This window comes from Agelaius tricolor, unplaced genomic scaffold (genome assembly GCF_023055355.1).
Source record: "Agelaius tricolor isolate 1412-34295 unplaced genomic scaffold, bAgeTri1.0.p SCAF_6, whole genome shotgun sequence".
Taxonomy (NCBI): Eukaryota; Metazoa; Chordata; class Aves; order Passeriformes; family Icteridae; genus Agelaius; species Agelaius tricolor.
The window spans coordinates 4,036,990-4,054,059 of NW_027269266.1; the positions used below are offsets into that span (position 1 = coordinate 4,036,990).

The 17,070-nt window shown below is 40.8% G+C and overlaps 1 protein-coding gene across 7 annotated transcripts in view; it reads right to left on the minus strand.

Annotated features, from left to right (window-relative positions):
* The window catches only part of PRKAG2 (protein kinase AMP-activated non-catalytic subunit gamma 2), a 217,303-nt gene that overhangs the window by 28,287 nt on the left and 171,946 nt on the right, over window positions 1-17,070 (minus strand). For all 7 annotated transcript variants that reach the window (XM_071428545.1, XM_071428546.1, XM_071428548.1 and 4 more), the window contains one exon: window positions 1,283-1,392. In XM_071428545.1, the coding sequence (XP_071284646.1) occupies window positions 1,283-1,392 (110 nt within the window). The remainder of the gene's footprint in view (window positions 1-1,282; window positions 1,393-17,070) is intronic.

Sequence of the window (17,070 nt, forward strand, 5' to 3'; positions counted from 1 at the left end):
ATGTCTTTCATCAAGAGATCTGGAAACTCCAAAAAGAATCAGTGACCTGTCCCAGCAGCCTCAAGATGAACTGGTAAGTGGAATAAAGAACAATCATCCCTCCAACTGCAGCAGTGACCCAGGGGAGCACTGACAGTGCAGGCTGTGGGTCATGCCCACTGCAGATACCAACTCCCAGCATAGTGTGAGGAAAAAATATCTTCTGGAATGAAAAGGAGGCCAACAGTCTTTGAGAAGAGCTGAAAGAATGAGCCCCATCATCCTAAATCTAATTTTTCAGGTTAAAGAGGTCTAAATTTTTTACTCAACAGCTGACAGTCATCCTCTCTTCCAGGCAGAAGAAAGGAAACACTGCAGAACTTTCCCCTCTCTAAGATGGTGAAAAAGTCAATGTAGATTTTCCACCTTTCAGATCACAGCACTCAATCCAGCACTATATACAATTATCTGATACAGAAGATGGGTCTGTGAATGTTTTGGGACTGAGTATCTGTTACTTGGCTGCCTCTGACTGCAGAAAGCTGACGTCTGAGCAGCACATTCCAGACCAAAATTACTAAATGGGCTTAGTTAAGTCAGAATTTGAGCATCTTTACAAGGAAAAACACACTGAAACAGCAAGAAACCAAAGCAAGCAAAAAAATACCAACTGCAAAATCCAGGAAACAAAGAAAGCCACAGCTTTGTACCACACGGCAGAACAGATTAGTCTGTTTCTATAGCAGGCAGCTAATGCCTTCTTTTGGCAAACAAACTCTTCAGACAGAGCCAAGAGTCTAGCAGATGATTTACTGATTAAATGCAAAATGAGAAGCTGAAAACAAAAATTTTCTGGAGAATGTAATAATTTGCATAATTAAGCCATCCATTGGAGTCCTAAACTGTCTTATCAGTATAGCAGGAACAGCCTCACAGCACCTGGGTACTCCTCAGCTGTTGCACAAGGATTTTACACCAAATGCCTTCATGAAGATTCAGGTAACCATGAAGAAGCCAATAGAAATTTGGGCTCATCTGAAATTTTTGGTTTTAGCTAGAGATTTCAACTGCAAACCAGATTACATCCCCTCTTTCTGTTCTGCTAGGATGTCTTCCCCCACCTCCTCCTCTGGCACAACATGAAAGACACAGCAGAAACAATATAATTTTGTACAGTCAAAGCACAGCACGATGGCAGTGCTTCTCTTCAGGAGATCAAATTTCATGTAAGAATCAGGAAACACTCATTAAAAAAAATAAAAGTGAACTGCAAGCAAAGGCAGACCGAAAGGAGAATACTCACTTGTAGCGTAGTGTCGAAAACAACAAGCTTAGAGCTTGTTGGAACAATGTCATAACACTTGTGTGACCTCATGAATCGCACATAAATGTCACTTTCCGATTCTTCAAGTGCTGCAAGTAAAAACATTGTGTTGTTTTATTTAAGTAACCTTAAAAAATTAAAAAGAGTAGTAAAAAAACATGCCAAATCAACTGAATCAACCATCGTGCAGAAGGACAGCCCTAAAGTGAAACTCAAATTCACACCTTCAGATCTGGACAGACAGTCACAGGTTTGCACTCTGCATTTCAGACTCTCTTTCCTTTCAGATTAAATGTAACAAAGACAAAATGCATTGTTCTTCTTTGATGAGAAAGGACCTGCATGCTGGAGAGTTACATTCTTAAAAAATCTCTTTTTTTTTTTCCCCTAACAGCAACCTACAGGAACATGCATCTCAACACTATTATATACAGAGGAAGACAGTTTGAAAGTGTTGGGCTTGACTAACTCAAGCTCCTTAAATTAGTATTTCTTGAATCTTTACCACTACCTGTTTCACTTTTCAATAGCAATTTTCTATTTTCTAAAGAGGCATCAGGCAAGTTCTGTAATCAGCTCCATTCTCTTCAGGCTACACAGAGCATCACAACTCCAACACTTTGTTTATAAACCCAGGATCCACGTGGCTGGAATGGTTTTAGTGCTGCATGTCTGTAGCAAGGACATGCAATCCCATCTACATTACCTTAAATTTCCTTTACATTTGTTCAGATGCATGTGCATACAACCCTTAGATTTGCTAAGGTACATTAACCTTTTTCTTTTTTAGGCTGTTTGGCTCTCTATTCTTTCCAGCAGGTACCTAGAACTCGGTCAAGGATAATCCCTCCATCAGAGATGTGCCCTTTAGACCCTGGATTAATTCCACAGAAACTTGGACACATATTACACTTTTGAAGAGCACAATATAAAAGACAACAAATAAAAAAACTCCTTGGAGCACCTACTGACCATTAAAGAACTTCATAGTAAGGAGTTAAAAACTCAAAATCCTCATTTGCTAGATTTGCTCAAAATCAGTTTTCTTGCTCTGGATACATTTTCATTTCCACCAAATGGCTCAGCACAGCCTTTTTAGTCCAAATTTACAGAAGCAAACCTGGATTTCCCCTACAAGTGGCTGCTCCAGGATCCACCATCTTCTACACACTGAGAAAGTAATTAATTTCCCATTCCCATTCCTCTTAAAGTAATAACTAAATAAATAATCAATAAGTCTGGTCTTTAGAAAGTTATGGTTGCTTCTACAATCCTAAGTGCAGTCCCAAGAGCCCTTATTTACTTCAATCTCAAGTTTGTAAACAATTAAGATACTACAGGTAGAAACAAGCATAGGAACACCTCAAATTCCACCAGAACAGTGGAATCACCATCCCTGGACATGTTCAAAAATTGTGTGGATGTGGCACTTGGGAACATGGGATGGTGAACATGGTGTTAACAGTTGGACTTGATGATCTTAAGAGGCTTCCTTCCAACCTAAATGATTCAAAGATTCTATAAACCATAAAACAACCAGCTGAAAAAAAGCCCATCATGGCTCCACAGAGTCTTGCCAACTCACTAACAATTTTTAAATGTATCAGGATAAGCACAATACCTGTGAGCCAGAACAATTCCATCAGGGGAGGCTGCTCACGGCAGCCACAACCAGGAACTCTCAACAGCACAGTGAAGGTTGTGTCCATAAACCCTCCTCTCACTTACCACACATTCCCACCTTCCAAACACAACCTCAGCTGGACCTCAACAATCCCCACCCAGATGCAAAGGAATGGTTAAATGTTATCTCACCTTGTGCTGTCTTCCAGCTCAGGGGAGACACCACAAAGGGACTGCTTCCCTTGAATTTTAACTGCAAAGTTACAATTAAAAATACTCAGAAGCATGAGATAGCCATCTGTGAGCACTGTTAACACCCCTGTAAATAGCTAGGAAACTCTAGCAGGATCTGGACAAGGATCAAATTGTCCAGCTGGAGCTGAGGTTTATTTCTACAGAAGATCCTTATACTGTAAGTACAATGCACCACTTTATTAGTTACTAACTGAACATGCAAAAATCAGCAGCACTGATTTAACTCTCATGTCCTACACAACTCCATCAAGTGCCCACTGGAAAGGGCATTAAAGACCTTCTAACACCTTCAGCTGCCTGGGAATGCTCAGCAGCTGCCACAGCCCAATTCCTTGTGCAGGTACTGTGGATTATGTGTATATTATGTACATACACAGGTGTTCAATGGAGAAAAGCTCTCCCAAACCTAAGCTCAGCACATCTCAGGGATGCACTCACCCCCTGCACAGGGAGGGCATAATCCTCTTGAAAGTTTCTCTCCCCTTCCAGTGCTTTGGGTTGTATCCAAGCACCACGGTGCTGCAAATATAACTGATCAAATCAGAACACCCTCATCTCCATGAGGATACTTCTACTTTATTACCTGCTCAGTCTCTTGTTCCAGTCCTATTTGGTGGCCTCCAGGAGGGTTTGGGGGCCCTGGCAGGGTTTGGTAGCCTCAAGGAGAGTTTGGTGGCCCCAAGGAGGGTTTGCTGACTGCCAGGAGGGTTTGGTGGCCCTGCCAGGATTTGGCAGCCAAACCCTGCCAGGGCCACCAAACCCTCCTGGTGGCTACCAAACACCTCCAGGGCCACCAAACCCTCTTGGGGGCTATCAAACCCTCGTGGGGGCCACTTCTAACCTCCTGGGGGACACCAAACCCTGCCAGGGGCAACAAAACCTGCCAGGGGCAACAAAACTCTTCTGGAGGCCACCAAACACGCCTGGGGACTACTAAACCCTCCTGGTGGTCACCAAACCCTCCTAGGGGCCAGGAAACCCTCCTGGGGGCTACCAAACCCTGCCAGGGCCACAAAAAATGCCAAGGCCACCAAACCTTCCTGGGGGCTACCAAATATATTTTCCCTGCCCATTCATTCTGAGGCCTCTGCAGCACCTGCAGAGCAGTATTTCCTTTGCAAGGACGTGGACAGATCCCTCCTGGCCTGACTTACAACCTCCTCAGCCTCTGCACATCATCTCTGACCTGCACCCGAGATCATCGGCCCAGCATGCAGGAGATGTGAGCACAGCACTGCCTCCAGCCAAAGCTCAGCTCTCCACAGCTCATCCTCTGCACATCAGCTGGCTCACAGAGCAGATTCCCAGCAGGAGGCATCTGAATCTAGAGCAGGATCAGGGAGGAGAAGAATCCACTAATAAGGAGCTGAATGTGTATTTCTGTGGGGGTGCACACTCATGCAAGCTGATCTCCTGAAGATTCAGCTGCAAGTTATTTTGCAAGAGGACATTGGCCATGTGCACCCCTCTCCACAAGGTGAAGGCAAAAATATCCAAATTCCCAGTGCTGTTTTTTGCAATTTTTAATAGAAAAGAAGGACAAGTCACCTGGAAGGTTACAAATAAACCCTGTCAGACAGCTGAAGTTGAGCACCTTGTCATACAGGCTTTTACAGAGTAAATTCTCTGCATTGGCATTTTATTTGCTCCTACTGTTAGAGATCCTTTAAAGAGTAGAAAATCAATCAATTTGTATTTTTGCCACTCTGCTCCTCAGTCTTATTCACCAAAATGATTTTTGCTTTCTCCCCTTCTCCCACCCTTCACTACAAAATGAGACATGCTTTTGTTTTTTATTTCACCCAGTAGATGTTATTTACAAGAGCATCTAGGTCTTTTTTTTTTTTTTTTTTGATAGATTAATTATTCATCAATACTGACTCAGATTGCAGTGGGACTCAGTACTAAGCATAATTCTCTATTCAGAGAGCTCTAAGGTAGAACTACCATCTGAACACTCATGAATGACACAGAAACTTCTGCAGCATTGCTGAAGCCGTTTCCTCAGATCTACTGAACAGATCCTTCAGTTCCACTCATGCCTTTGCCTGGGTGATTTCCTCTCAGAAATGCAAGATGATTTCCTGCAGGGTGATTTCCTCTCAGAATTTCAAGGTCTTCAAAAGCAGAAAAAAAGAAGAGGAAAAAACAAAACAAAACAAAACAAAACAAACCCCAAACAAACAAACAAAAAAAACCCAAAAACCAAAAAACAAACAAACAAAAAAAACCAACCAACAAACAAACAAACAAAAACAAAAAAACCCCCAAACAAACAAAACAAAACAAAACCACACACACACACAAAAAAAAAAAGAAGTGCCTGCAGATGGAGAATAGGAATATAATGTCAACAGTCATGGAAAAGCTTCCAAATACTGCAACATAAAAACCTAGAGGAAGTTCCTCAGAAGTGTCTCTTGCAAGCCACAGGCTGCATTTCTAGGCTGTGTTCCTACTGGGATGGCCCAACAAGATCCTGGACCAAAAGTGCTTCCAGATCTCAACAATACAACATCAGGATATCTCCTACTATATTTAATGTTTCAGCTGTGTTATGCTCCTGGTATCCAGTCATATTTCAAGTTCATTCATTGGTTCCAGGAGTATTTAAAAGAAATAGTTCCACAGAGGCTGGGTTCTCTCACCTTCTTTAAAGTGTTAATTCCACCACAGCCTTGCTACAGCAGCTCTCCATAACCCTGTCCTCATGCTTAGATTGAGGGCTGGGACCTCTGGCAACTCTCAGTCATTTGAAGAATTCAAACTTAAGAACCTAAACATTCTTATTAACCTGAACAACTGCTAGTATAACTGACTTCTCAAAGTTTCATATGATATTAATGGCCAAATTTTAAAGGCCCTTTAAAAAGTAAGGAAAAAAAACAGCAGAGAGAAGTATGCAAATTATACACTCAGCTAACTGCCTAGCCTGGTGAACAGCTTGCAGGAAGACAGAAACCACAAATATACCCAGTAATTGCACCATTCTGCCTGATTTTTTAATAAGAATCAGTATGGAAACCATACAACTTAAAAAGCTTAAGAATTCTCTTAGAGCAGCAGAAGCTGAGCTAAGCACTCCCAGTACTACTTTTCACCTTGACTACTATTGGCATAATCATCTCTCCTCAGCCAGGTCCAATAGATAAAAGGAAATGGGGAAGTAGAAATGTAGTTTTGTGATGTTCTCACTTGTACTAAACAGCCTAGTTAGGAGAAAACACATTTTATTTTCTGTTACTGCACACATACATATCTGCATTTCAGGGCACTCCAAGCCATACTTCTATTTTAAAAGTTGCATGATGCACTAAATATCAAATTTCAGATGCCAGAGAATGAAAATACTAAAGACCAAAGATTTTTTTCATCACAATGTTTACTATGGAACCGATCCAACAGCAATACATTAAGTCAAATTTATCAGTGTAATTATACTGATAAACTGTATTGAAAGGTGCTATGCCAAAGTACTCTATACTATTCTTATATGTATATATAAATACACACACATATTTATTTATCTCCTTACACTAGAAGCTACCCAGAACAATGAGAGCACCCACAGCAAAGATCAGTTTAGCTGTGCCAAGTGCTGCCAGAAGACACCAGGGTGAGCAATCACTTCAAAAAGCCAGGACAAGTCACCCTCTCTCCCTCCTGTTACAGATAACTCTTGGCAGAGAATACAACAGGTAAAAGACATCATTAACCTTGTAAATTGTTCTTCTGACTGTGGTTTTATCTGAAAGCTGTCACCAAAACTGGCTTTAAAGTTTCTGATAACTCCTGGTCTGAATTTACTGAAGGAGTTCCTTAATATCCTTGAAAACCTCCCACACAGCTTTCACAGTGCTGGAGATTGTAGGAGTTCCAGCATAAGTCACTAACATAACACAGATCTGGAAAGGAACATCCACAATGGATACAGTTCATCCACTCCAAGAGCAACAGTGACACCACTCAGAAGGAACCATAAACTATTCCTCACCACCAGGCCCTGGAACACAGCTTTTAAGGGAAATAGAGGCATCTGAATGAAGCAGGGTTTCTAGAATAATGTTCTGGGCATCAAATTAGGTAGGATTTGACCAGCATTCCTCAGCAAAGGGACAGACAGGAACAGATTCATCCAGTAATTGCTGTGTACAGGATGTTGCTGTGATCATGAGCAAGAGCTTCACTTCAGCCTACCTTCTGCAAGACAAATATTTAGCAGGTTCTTAGCTAGGTTTGAATGCTGCACAAATTAAAATGTTCATGGTATATCCAGTGAAATAAAGCTTGGGAACCAAGGGGCTGGCAGAGAAGTGCAAGAAACTGCAATTTTGTACAGAATAACACAGTAAGGGGGCATGACTGCTCAGTCTGCTGAGCTGTCTGCTGAAGAGCCAAGAACACTGGAAACAGTGGACAAGAAACCAGACACCAGAAGCTGAATCAATGTCAGACTTGGTAGGAAGAGAATACTAACATAATTTAAGAAGGGCAAGCACAGGAGAAAAGAAGCACTGTTGTGCTGTATCATTTTCTGTATCTGATTTCTGTTTATTCATGAGGAAACTTATCTCAGAAAAAGAAAAAAAACACCACCAAAATAACCACCCATGTAATCAGCCACAGGGTAAGACTAAGTGGTAAAAAAGAGAGAAAGAGCAGGAAGAGATGGTCACAAGAATACCTGTCCTATGTGGCAGGAGATAAATCACAGAACCAGAGAATATCCTCGGAAGGGACCCACAAAGATCAGAGTCCAGCTCTTGGCTCTACACAGGACAACCCCAAAAGTTTTAGAACATGCTTGACAAAAGTTTGTTGCAGAGATGGCAGCCAAGACTAGCAATGTACTACTTCCAATTATACAGGGGAAAAAACAAACAGGTTTACAGTCCAATATAAAGGAAATAATATGATGACAGTGATAGAAGTTGGCAACTCCATCACAAGCTGAAAGGCTTTCAAATGCAAGGAACAGGAAGAAAGGATGTAGAGACAGAAACAAGACTTTATTTTAAAACTCTTTGCAGTTCTCAGAAAGAAAAATATTCTGGAAGACCACACATTGAAGTTACACAGTGGCATTATTCATGCAGCCACGGGCTATAGGGCATGGATGCTGCAGATTGAACATTTCCCACCCTCATCAAAAGGAATGCCTGAGCTGGCAGATAAAGATTACAGCAAGTTTACAGATGTAAGAAACTCTGATACAAAGAAGTGATAGGAAATGTATCTGGAGATCAGTATCAGGAGCTTCTTCAGTGTTCCAAGATGAATTCACTTGTATATTCCAGCATGGATATATGATGTGACAGAGGAAAAGTACTTCAAAAAGAAGTGTGAGCATACAGGAACTACAATAGAGTAAGTGAGCTCTCCCTTGCTAACTGCACCTCATCCTGCAAATAGGAAGAGGGTCCAGAGGCACAGAAAATAAGAGGGGAGAACAGATACATGAGCAGATAAATAACAGTGAATACAGAAGTAAATGTGCTGTCTTGTTACTCAGGTCTTCAGACAAAGGACAATCCTTCTAGTAAAAGTAACAAGCTAAAAGAAACCAGAACACATCTTTAAGAACTATACTCAGAATTGCTTAAGACACTTTAAAACATAAGCTTCACTGTTGTGTGCATCTACCTTTGTTGGTTTTTTTGCAGACATTTTAGTGTTTGCTGAATTCCAGAGTCAGTGCAACTGTTCAGTCACTTTGGATCAGCAAGGTAATTGAGATGTTTTCTCGCCTTGTCACAAGGAGTTGCTTCATGCAGAGACAGCAGGTTATTATGTGTGTAAACAGGAGTCATCCCAACTAAAAGCAACCATTCCTGAACTCTCCAAGTTCATGAAGGAGAAGATATACTACCAGTCTATAGGAAAGCCAAACAAATTCAAACCCAGTCAGAATTCTTAGGAGTGTATTAAAGCAAGTTATTAAAACCAGTGTATTTGTAAGCACCAACAAAGGCAGCTCATCAAAAGCAAAGAAAAAAGTCAACACAGCTGTGTCAGGAACAGTTCAGACTAACAGCTTTTACCCAGAATAAAATTATCAACTGGATGAAAAAGAAGGAAGACACAAAATAGAAATAATAGTAAAAAGATCACAGCATGCTTGAGACACTAATTTTAAAGCAAGCATGGATATCACTGCATGAGAAGACAGAGTAGAGTCACCCCATGGCAGCTGCCTAACAAGCAATCCCAGCTGCAGCAAAACTAGAAATATGCTTTTTTTCCAGTGGGTTTGCAAGACTGGATGACAACTGTGTGTTCTTAACAAGACATGGACTCCAGTTCAAACTCTTCCCAAGCTGGAACATTTGCAAGGCCCACCTCATGCAAATCAGGTAGTGCAGAATGGCAGTGCAAGCTCATAGTGCAGGACTTGACATTTCTACAACTCACCCTGGAAGTGCTTTTACCAGGAGTTTGATACCTCCCATTGCAACTGAGTATGAGGGGATCAAGACTTCATTTTATTCAACATTCTCTTTAGTGATCTTTAAAACAGGAACAGACCACACTTTAAAGAGCTTGCAGTAAGAGTTTGAAATGGTTGCAAAACTTAAAACTTCACAGTATCTTCAACCTGAATTTAGAAGTAGGCTGGGGATAATACAATTTTTCAGGAAATACCAAAATCTGGAAAAAACACTCAACTGGAAGAGTGCAAATTGTGGAGTAACTAAACACCACCACTACTGAGAGAAAAGTACCTTGTTATTAACTTAATTTGCTACAGCAGAAATGAAGAAGAAAAGGCAGTTTGCTTAAACAAAACAATAGGCAAACAAAAAAAACCACCACAGGTGCTGGAGAGCTATTAATGCATTCCACAAGCTGGTTAGACAGAACAAAGCAACCTTAGGACACTGTACAACCTCCTTCCTTAAAGGTCCTAAACAAGAAATGAGACAAGTGTCTCCAAAAGCACATCCTGCTTAGAACAAAACAGTTATTAGTTCTTGACAATGCTTCAAAAGATCCACTTTGCTGGTTTTGAGGTTTAGATACCTACATGTCTTCAAATTCCAGCAGTACCTAAGACTTGTAAGAGAAAAGTGTTACAAACAATTGTTTGAAACAATGAGAGATTTGAATTGTTTTGCAGGCTTACATTCACAGCACACTTCAAAATCCTGCCCTGAATTTTGTTCCTCTTTAGTGGTGTTAGTTAAGTCCTGGTAACTGGGCAAAGTTAACATTTCTGTTTTACTGTAGCTCTCTACTGGCAGTGTGGATAAGCAAATGATTATTGTGAGATTTGAGACAGACAAAAAAAAGTGATGGGCAGCTTAAGAAACTCCACATTCCTGAGCTAATCATAGTAACTCTGAAGTTCCTTGTCCAGGCAGGCAGGGAAACTTATTTGTGTACAAGCAAGAGGTGCCTTGTCTAGGACCTAACTGGTAAACAGTACCATAAGCCCAACTGAATCCTTTTGAAAAATACTTTTGAAACAGCTCTGTATCTCTTAAATCAACTGCTGGTCAAAGGTCTGTACTTTGAGAAAAGCATCACTGTGGTTTTGTGAATAAAGGTAGCAACTTCAGCCTGCAACCTTAATGCTTCTAGGATTTTCACCACAACAAAGAATAAGCTGACCTGAAGAATTTTCTAAACTGTGTTCAAGATTTTCCCTTGACAACAGGCACTACCATTTTTCCCTAAGCATCCCAAACAAAGATCTAAATTAAGATGTCGCCTGTCTGGAATGTGGGCCTGCTCTTCGAGATTGCGAGACACGAAAGGCAAGAAACTAAAAATGGTATTAAACTTCTGAATATTAATATCAGCAACCACTCTGTGCAGAGCTGGATTCAAGGGAACTTCAAGGTATGTGATTAATGAGAGAATAAACCAGCCAGTATCTCTGCTGCAAGATTAGTCAACAATTTGAATTTTTGCTGTATCTTTAAAACAAGCCCAAGTCCTACTAGATACACAGTTTGCACAAACTACTTTTAGAAAATAAGTAGTCATTTAAGTCTTCTAGGAATTCGTTTAAGATCAAACCTAATGTTAACCAAAACATTAATCACACAAGAAGCATTTTCAAAATGAGCACACAGCATCTTCACAAGCTGCAGCCATATCCCTACTGAACAGGGCAAATATTTAATCTGGAGGCAATCTTCCACTGAAGACTAAACCCAAAGGATCAATGCTTTAAGGGAGAAATGCTTTTTTTAAGATTTCAGCCATAAGGACGACTAAGTTTGCTGGAGAAACAGTTTTGTGAAGTCTAATAAATTGCTGGTCTCAAATCCTAATTACTTACAACATCTAAAGTTGAAGCTTTTAATAATGAGGTATTTACATTTTCATTTCTCTCTAATTTGCCTTTGCACACTTCTCCTTCCCTCCCTATGCCAACACCTTCTAACACCTATTACTGGCATTTCTTATAAAAATTTATGAATCTGTATGTACACTTTAATAGGCTATTGAGTGTTCTGTTTCAATATACCACTTAGGAGATTTACCTACAACAGGTGTAGCTTGAAGCTACACAGAAAATGAACCAAGAGCTCTGTAACTCAAGCAGGTGACATCCAACACACATTCAATGTATTCAGAAACAGTTTTCTGGAACCCATTTTACAGGTATTATTGATTTTTTCTCTATACCACAGATAACCTGCAACTCTTCCCAAAGCTGACCTGATGTCTATACAGAGTAGCACTGGAGTTTTGGAGAGGTTCTTTTTGCCTTATTTTTTTTTAAGGAACTGACTCAAAATTATACTAGAGAAGTTCAAGCAAGGCTGTGGCAGGGGAGATCCACGGAACTGCTTGTGTAGAGCAGAGCACTCACTTTCTGCACTCTGGCATTCAGAGACTTCTATCAAAGGCAGCCACACAATCCCTTGCTGTGAGTGATCACCCTCCACCCTGAACTGAGCCAAAGCATTAAATCTATCCTACAACCCCATCCTACAGTACCTATGCTGGAAGTTAGAACAGTGTTTCAAAGCTCTTATAGGAAGAGTTTAAATCCATTTATTATTGTGCCAATGTTGTTCTTCATTTAATTTCCCTCCCCAGTGTTTACCCCCTTCCCATCCCTTCTAGGGTATTTTCATACACACAGTGTTATCCCTTCTTGGTTTTCATTTTACTGAGTTAAATGAGCAAAGTCTGATGGTTTCCTCATAAATGGCCTTTTCCTATGCCCATCTCAGTTTGCTCCCTTCTCCAGCAGCTCAGACATCTCTTTTCTCTCTTTACATCAGTAGAAATTCAAAATAAACAGCAGAAAAGAATGCCAGTGTGAGGGACTGGTAGGAAAAAACACCTTTTTCTTTATATTTCTTAAAATGCCCAGTGTCAGAACTAAATACTCTGTCACAATACAAAGAGAAAAGGAAAATAATAATTTTGTAAAAAAACCCCAACCAACCAAAAGAAACAAACAAACAAACCAAACAAACAAAAAAAACCCCAAAACCCCAACCTAACACAACTTAAAAAACACCTTAAAAAGACAAAGAGAAAACTACATCACAAGTAAAACCAGTGGTCTATAGCACAGGAAGATTGCTTTTAGACAAAATGTAGGAGTACCATTAACCTCTGCCACAGTCAAAATTGCTAAAATCACCCAACTGGTTCACTGAAAAAGTAAAATCCACAAAAAAATCAGCAGAGGAGGAAAAGAACCTACAACCAAGTTAGTTGTATTCAAACAGCATTCAGAAGCTACCCTGAAGATATCCACAACATACTCAAAAACCTTTTAGATGTGGTCCACTCTTAGAAGGACAAGGTAATTTAAGCTTTCCAAAGCTCCATCTAGATGCCAAGCTGGATGGCTAAAAGACAAATTTGACTTTGCTCTGACATAGTCAGGCTTGTATTAAACTGCTTTGGCTTTATGTTAATCCCAGCCATTAGTTCAACCCTTCCACAGAAGGATTTTCCCCTGAATTGTCAGATTTTCCATTTGTCAGTCTTCTGTAAAGTAAAACAGTACAGTTTTACTGTACAGTAGAAGAAACTAAAGAAAACAGTACAGTGCAGTAAAACACTACAGTAAAACCCACCACAACAGGCACCCAAGGCAAACAGTCTCAGCATGGAAAGGAATATTTTGTTTCAAGATACAAGAACTGCTCTGAAAAACAATGCCATCAGCTCCTGTACTTACTCTGGAAATGCACCTCTTCATGTTTCAGACTCAACTACTTCCCTAAACCCATGCAATGCTAATAGAGTTGTACATTCTGGAAGCTAAAAATATTCAAATCAACAAAGTACCTGCAGACAGGTCATTGCTCCCCAAAGACCAAGCTCCTAAACAAACAGCAGAACTGATGTCAGTGTCATGAGCTGAGGCTCCAAACACTGTGATCATGCACCCTCACATTATCAAAACCACAGAGCACTTCATGAAAAGTCCTGTCTTACAGAACACCCACGTCTGCTGCAGATGATTAGTAAGCAGAACTATTTAAGATTGTTTAGCACCAGTTAGATTGAGCCAACTGATGCAAATATTCTGCTGTCATTCCTGTCACACTGGCATTACTTCAGTTCAAACCAAGTCACCTCCATGCAGAACTCAGCCTTGCCCCAAGGCAGGAGGTTTTCCAAGAGCATTGACTTATCAGCCAAACTTAACAGCAGAAAGAATCAAACCACCAAGACAATTATCCTGTTCCATCTGTACTGTCCTGCCTATGAATGTGCAGGGCATTAAAGAAATGTGTTGGATAGAACATTGGAGCACATCCCCCAGAAAGTTTCTTAAGGGAAACACTCTGTAGCCACCCTTCTCCATCCTGGTAGTGCTCAGCAGAGCAGTCACAGACAAATAACAAACAGCAGTCACAGACAAGTAACAAACAGCATTTTGGAGTCACCTACAAGGCCACACTGACACTGTCACATCTTCCAGGTCTATCCCTGTTCAAGCACTAAACACTGTGAACTCAATAACTCTAAACCAGGAAATTGAGATGATATTGGCCAAAGTCTCCAACCTCCTATCAAGCAGTTGTTTACCAGCCCCACTATCAAACCAAGCAGCTTCTGGACAAGGGAGGTTCTGCAGGGAAGCTCTTCAAAGAGCTGACATTCCTCTGGAGCACACAGAAGTGGCAGCAGCAGCAGGAGTGGCTGGTAAAAGTGACTGTAAATCAGTCTTTGTCCATCAGACACTAACACACATGCACAACCTGAAGCAGCAATGTCATTCAGGTGTTAAGAGAAAACCTCATTGTCCCAATATTTTTCAGGCCAAGAGTGGCTTTCACTTGGAAGATAAATGTCTGCAAACTGTGCAGGTGCAAAGCTGGGCAGGACACAATGGGCCCCAACACTTCCTGTACAACTGTTCTCAGTTCCCTGCAGCTTTGCCAAAGCAATTACATGGAATTGCTGCCATGGTAAGCATTTTCTAGGAAGTCCCAGCCACTTGTTTCCATAAACAAGTTAGGGAAGATACATGTTTTGACCACATTAAAATTTTATGGAAGCTTTCTCATCGAGAAGCTCTTGCCTCCCTCTAGACCCAAAGCAGAGTTTTGAAGCATGTCCTGTGTATTTTGCTACATTAAAACATCCTGCTATATTAAAACATCACTTCCCAGATGGGTAAAGCTTAAAAATTTTTGCTTCCTGAGAAAGACTGCAAACTTTAGCTGCTAAATGGGTTATTTCCTAGTCAAGACAGAGTAGGGCTTTGCTCACTGTGAGGCTAAATACCATGTTAAGAATAAGACAGTTGTGTCCTCTGTAGGAGAGGGAAAACAGGACTGTGTGGACACAGTGGGCACTGGGCTGACATGAACCCCCTGCAATAATTGCACAAAAGACTCGTGTGTGGGTCACAGGAACAGCCCTCACTGAGGACAACAAAGCTTCCAGCATCTTCTCTTGCACTGCTCAGTGAAATTTTGTAGGCAAAGGACCAGGGTGCCTAGGACAGCGTAGCACTGAATCATGATTGCTTGTATAAACTAATACAGCTGAACATCCAAATACTCCAGATATGTTGCTCTTTAACAGCTTTGTCAAGTACATCATAGTAAAGACTGTATGAAATCCATTAATAACAATTAGCATCTCTGCTTAACAACTTCTTACTGTGTCCACTCAGGATTCTAAACTATGTAAAATTTAATACAAAACATTCTCTTATCACTATCACCATGTCCCTTGGTATCTCAAAGCACATCTTAAGGGCAAAATACAGTTTCTATGTGCCAGAGAACATCAGCTTAAACAATCACATAATGAATGTTTATTAGATATTAATTACAGTTGCAAAACAATGGCTTAACTTTACCACCTCCTAACCCAAGCACTTGATCCTTCAGCCTTAACAAGGAAACAAAACCCAACCTGCCTATTAACATGCATTTTATTACATGGTTCTTTTAATTATTTCTGGGCCCAGAGTTACATCTGTTTTCATACCTTGATTCAGATATTCACTTGACAGTGGGAGGCTGGCAGGCAGGAAGAGCTCAAGAAACTATTTTTAAAAGGACACAGTGAGAAAACCTGCAGAGCAGGGAAGGAATGACCCCAGACCCAAGAGCAGTGAAGATGCAATTACTGGTGAAAGTCTATTTCAGGAGACAGCCAGAAAGGAGCAGGTAACAGAAGAGAGTGAGATGAAGGCCAGAGCACTGCTAGGAGAGATTCCTCCCTAATGCAAACTGTTTATCCAAGGTCTGAAAGCTGCTTTGTGCAACTATCCAGAGAAGGAGAGAGCCCAAGAGGGAGCACGTTGGTCCCATGACGCTGATGCTGCAACTGCTGCACACACTCTGCAGAATTCCCTTTTTCCAGACCAGGAACTGAGCACAGACACAGCAGAACCCTGCAATTAAATGAACTCTGCAGAAAACACCTCCAGAAGGGGTTTGCAGATGCTACAGAGAAGTAGTTAGCTCTGCTTTCAGCAGCTACTACTTCATTACTCAAGGAGAGCAGAAGGAAGAGAATAACATGGATGAGAGACAACATTGCAACAAAACTGGTTTCTAAAATAACATGCTAAAACTATACCCACTGAATCAATACATGACAGGCATCCATTTACTACTCTACCCTAATTTCTCCTCTCAGAGCACAGGTAGATGTTAGAACACAACCACTTATGGAATTCCAGCTTAACAAAATAAAGCTTGTAAGTATAAATCATTAACTAAAGTCCTTTTTTATATTAAATCTTCATAATAATTTCTCCATGTCCTTTTCCAAGCTCATCATATCATCCATAAAAGAAAACCCAGAGCCACTCCTGACACTGATCAGAAGTAGAAATAATCTTACTACAGAAATATTATTGCACATACACTAGAGCTGAAAAGGAGAATCCATAATGTGTATGAAGATAACCAGTTTTTGATCATTTATTACCTTCATGAGAGGCCTCTAAGCACTGTATTTCAGGCTACATTGAAAAACTCCACACCCAACAACAGGTAGCTCTCACATTTTTAAGGAAATGTAGGTAGGTCATTCCCATCCAAAGGAATACTGAGCAGGATGAGGTCATTACTCAAAATTTTCTGTTTATTTTTCAGCTGAGCATTCTTCAGTTAAAAAGAGCCTCTGGCCTTCTTACATGAGAGTTTTTCCTTTCCTGCTCTGACTGCTGCTTGGAGGAAGATCCTTTAGGGAGCCCTAAATAAAATAAATATCCCTGGCCTATGCAGTCCTTCTCCTCTGTGCACATAGTGAGCCTACAGCTGTTCCAGCTGTGGTGCCCTGGTGCTGTTTAAAATCACCTCACTGACATTTAGACTTACACATCACCCAGGCAACATTATGAAGCCAGTCCTAGGCAGAACTAGTGACCCCCCAGTAGGAAGTGACACTGATCTTAGAGAGTTCAGCCAGATATATGAAGATGTTTTAGGCTAAAA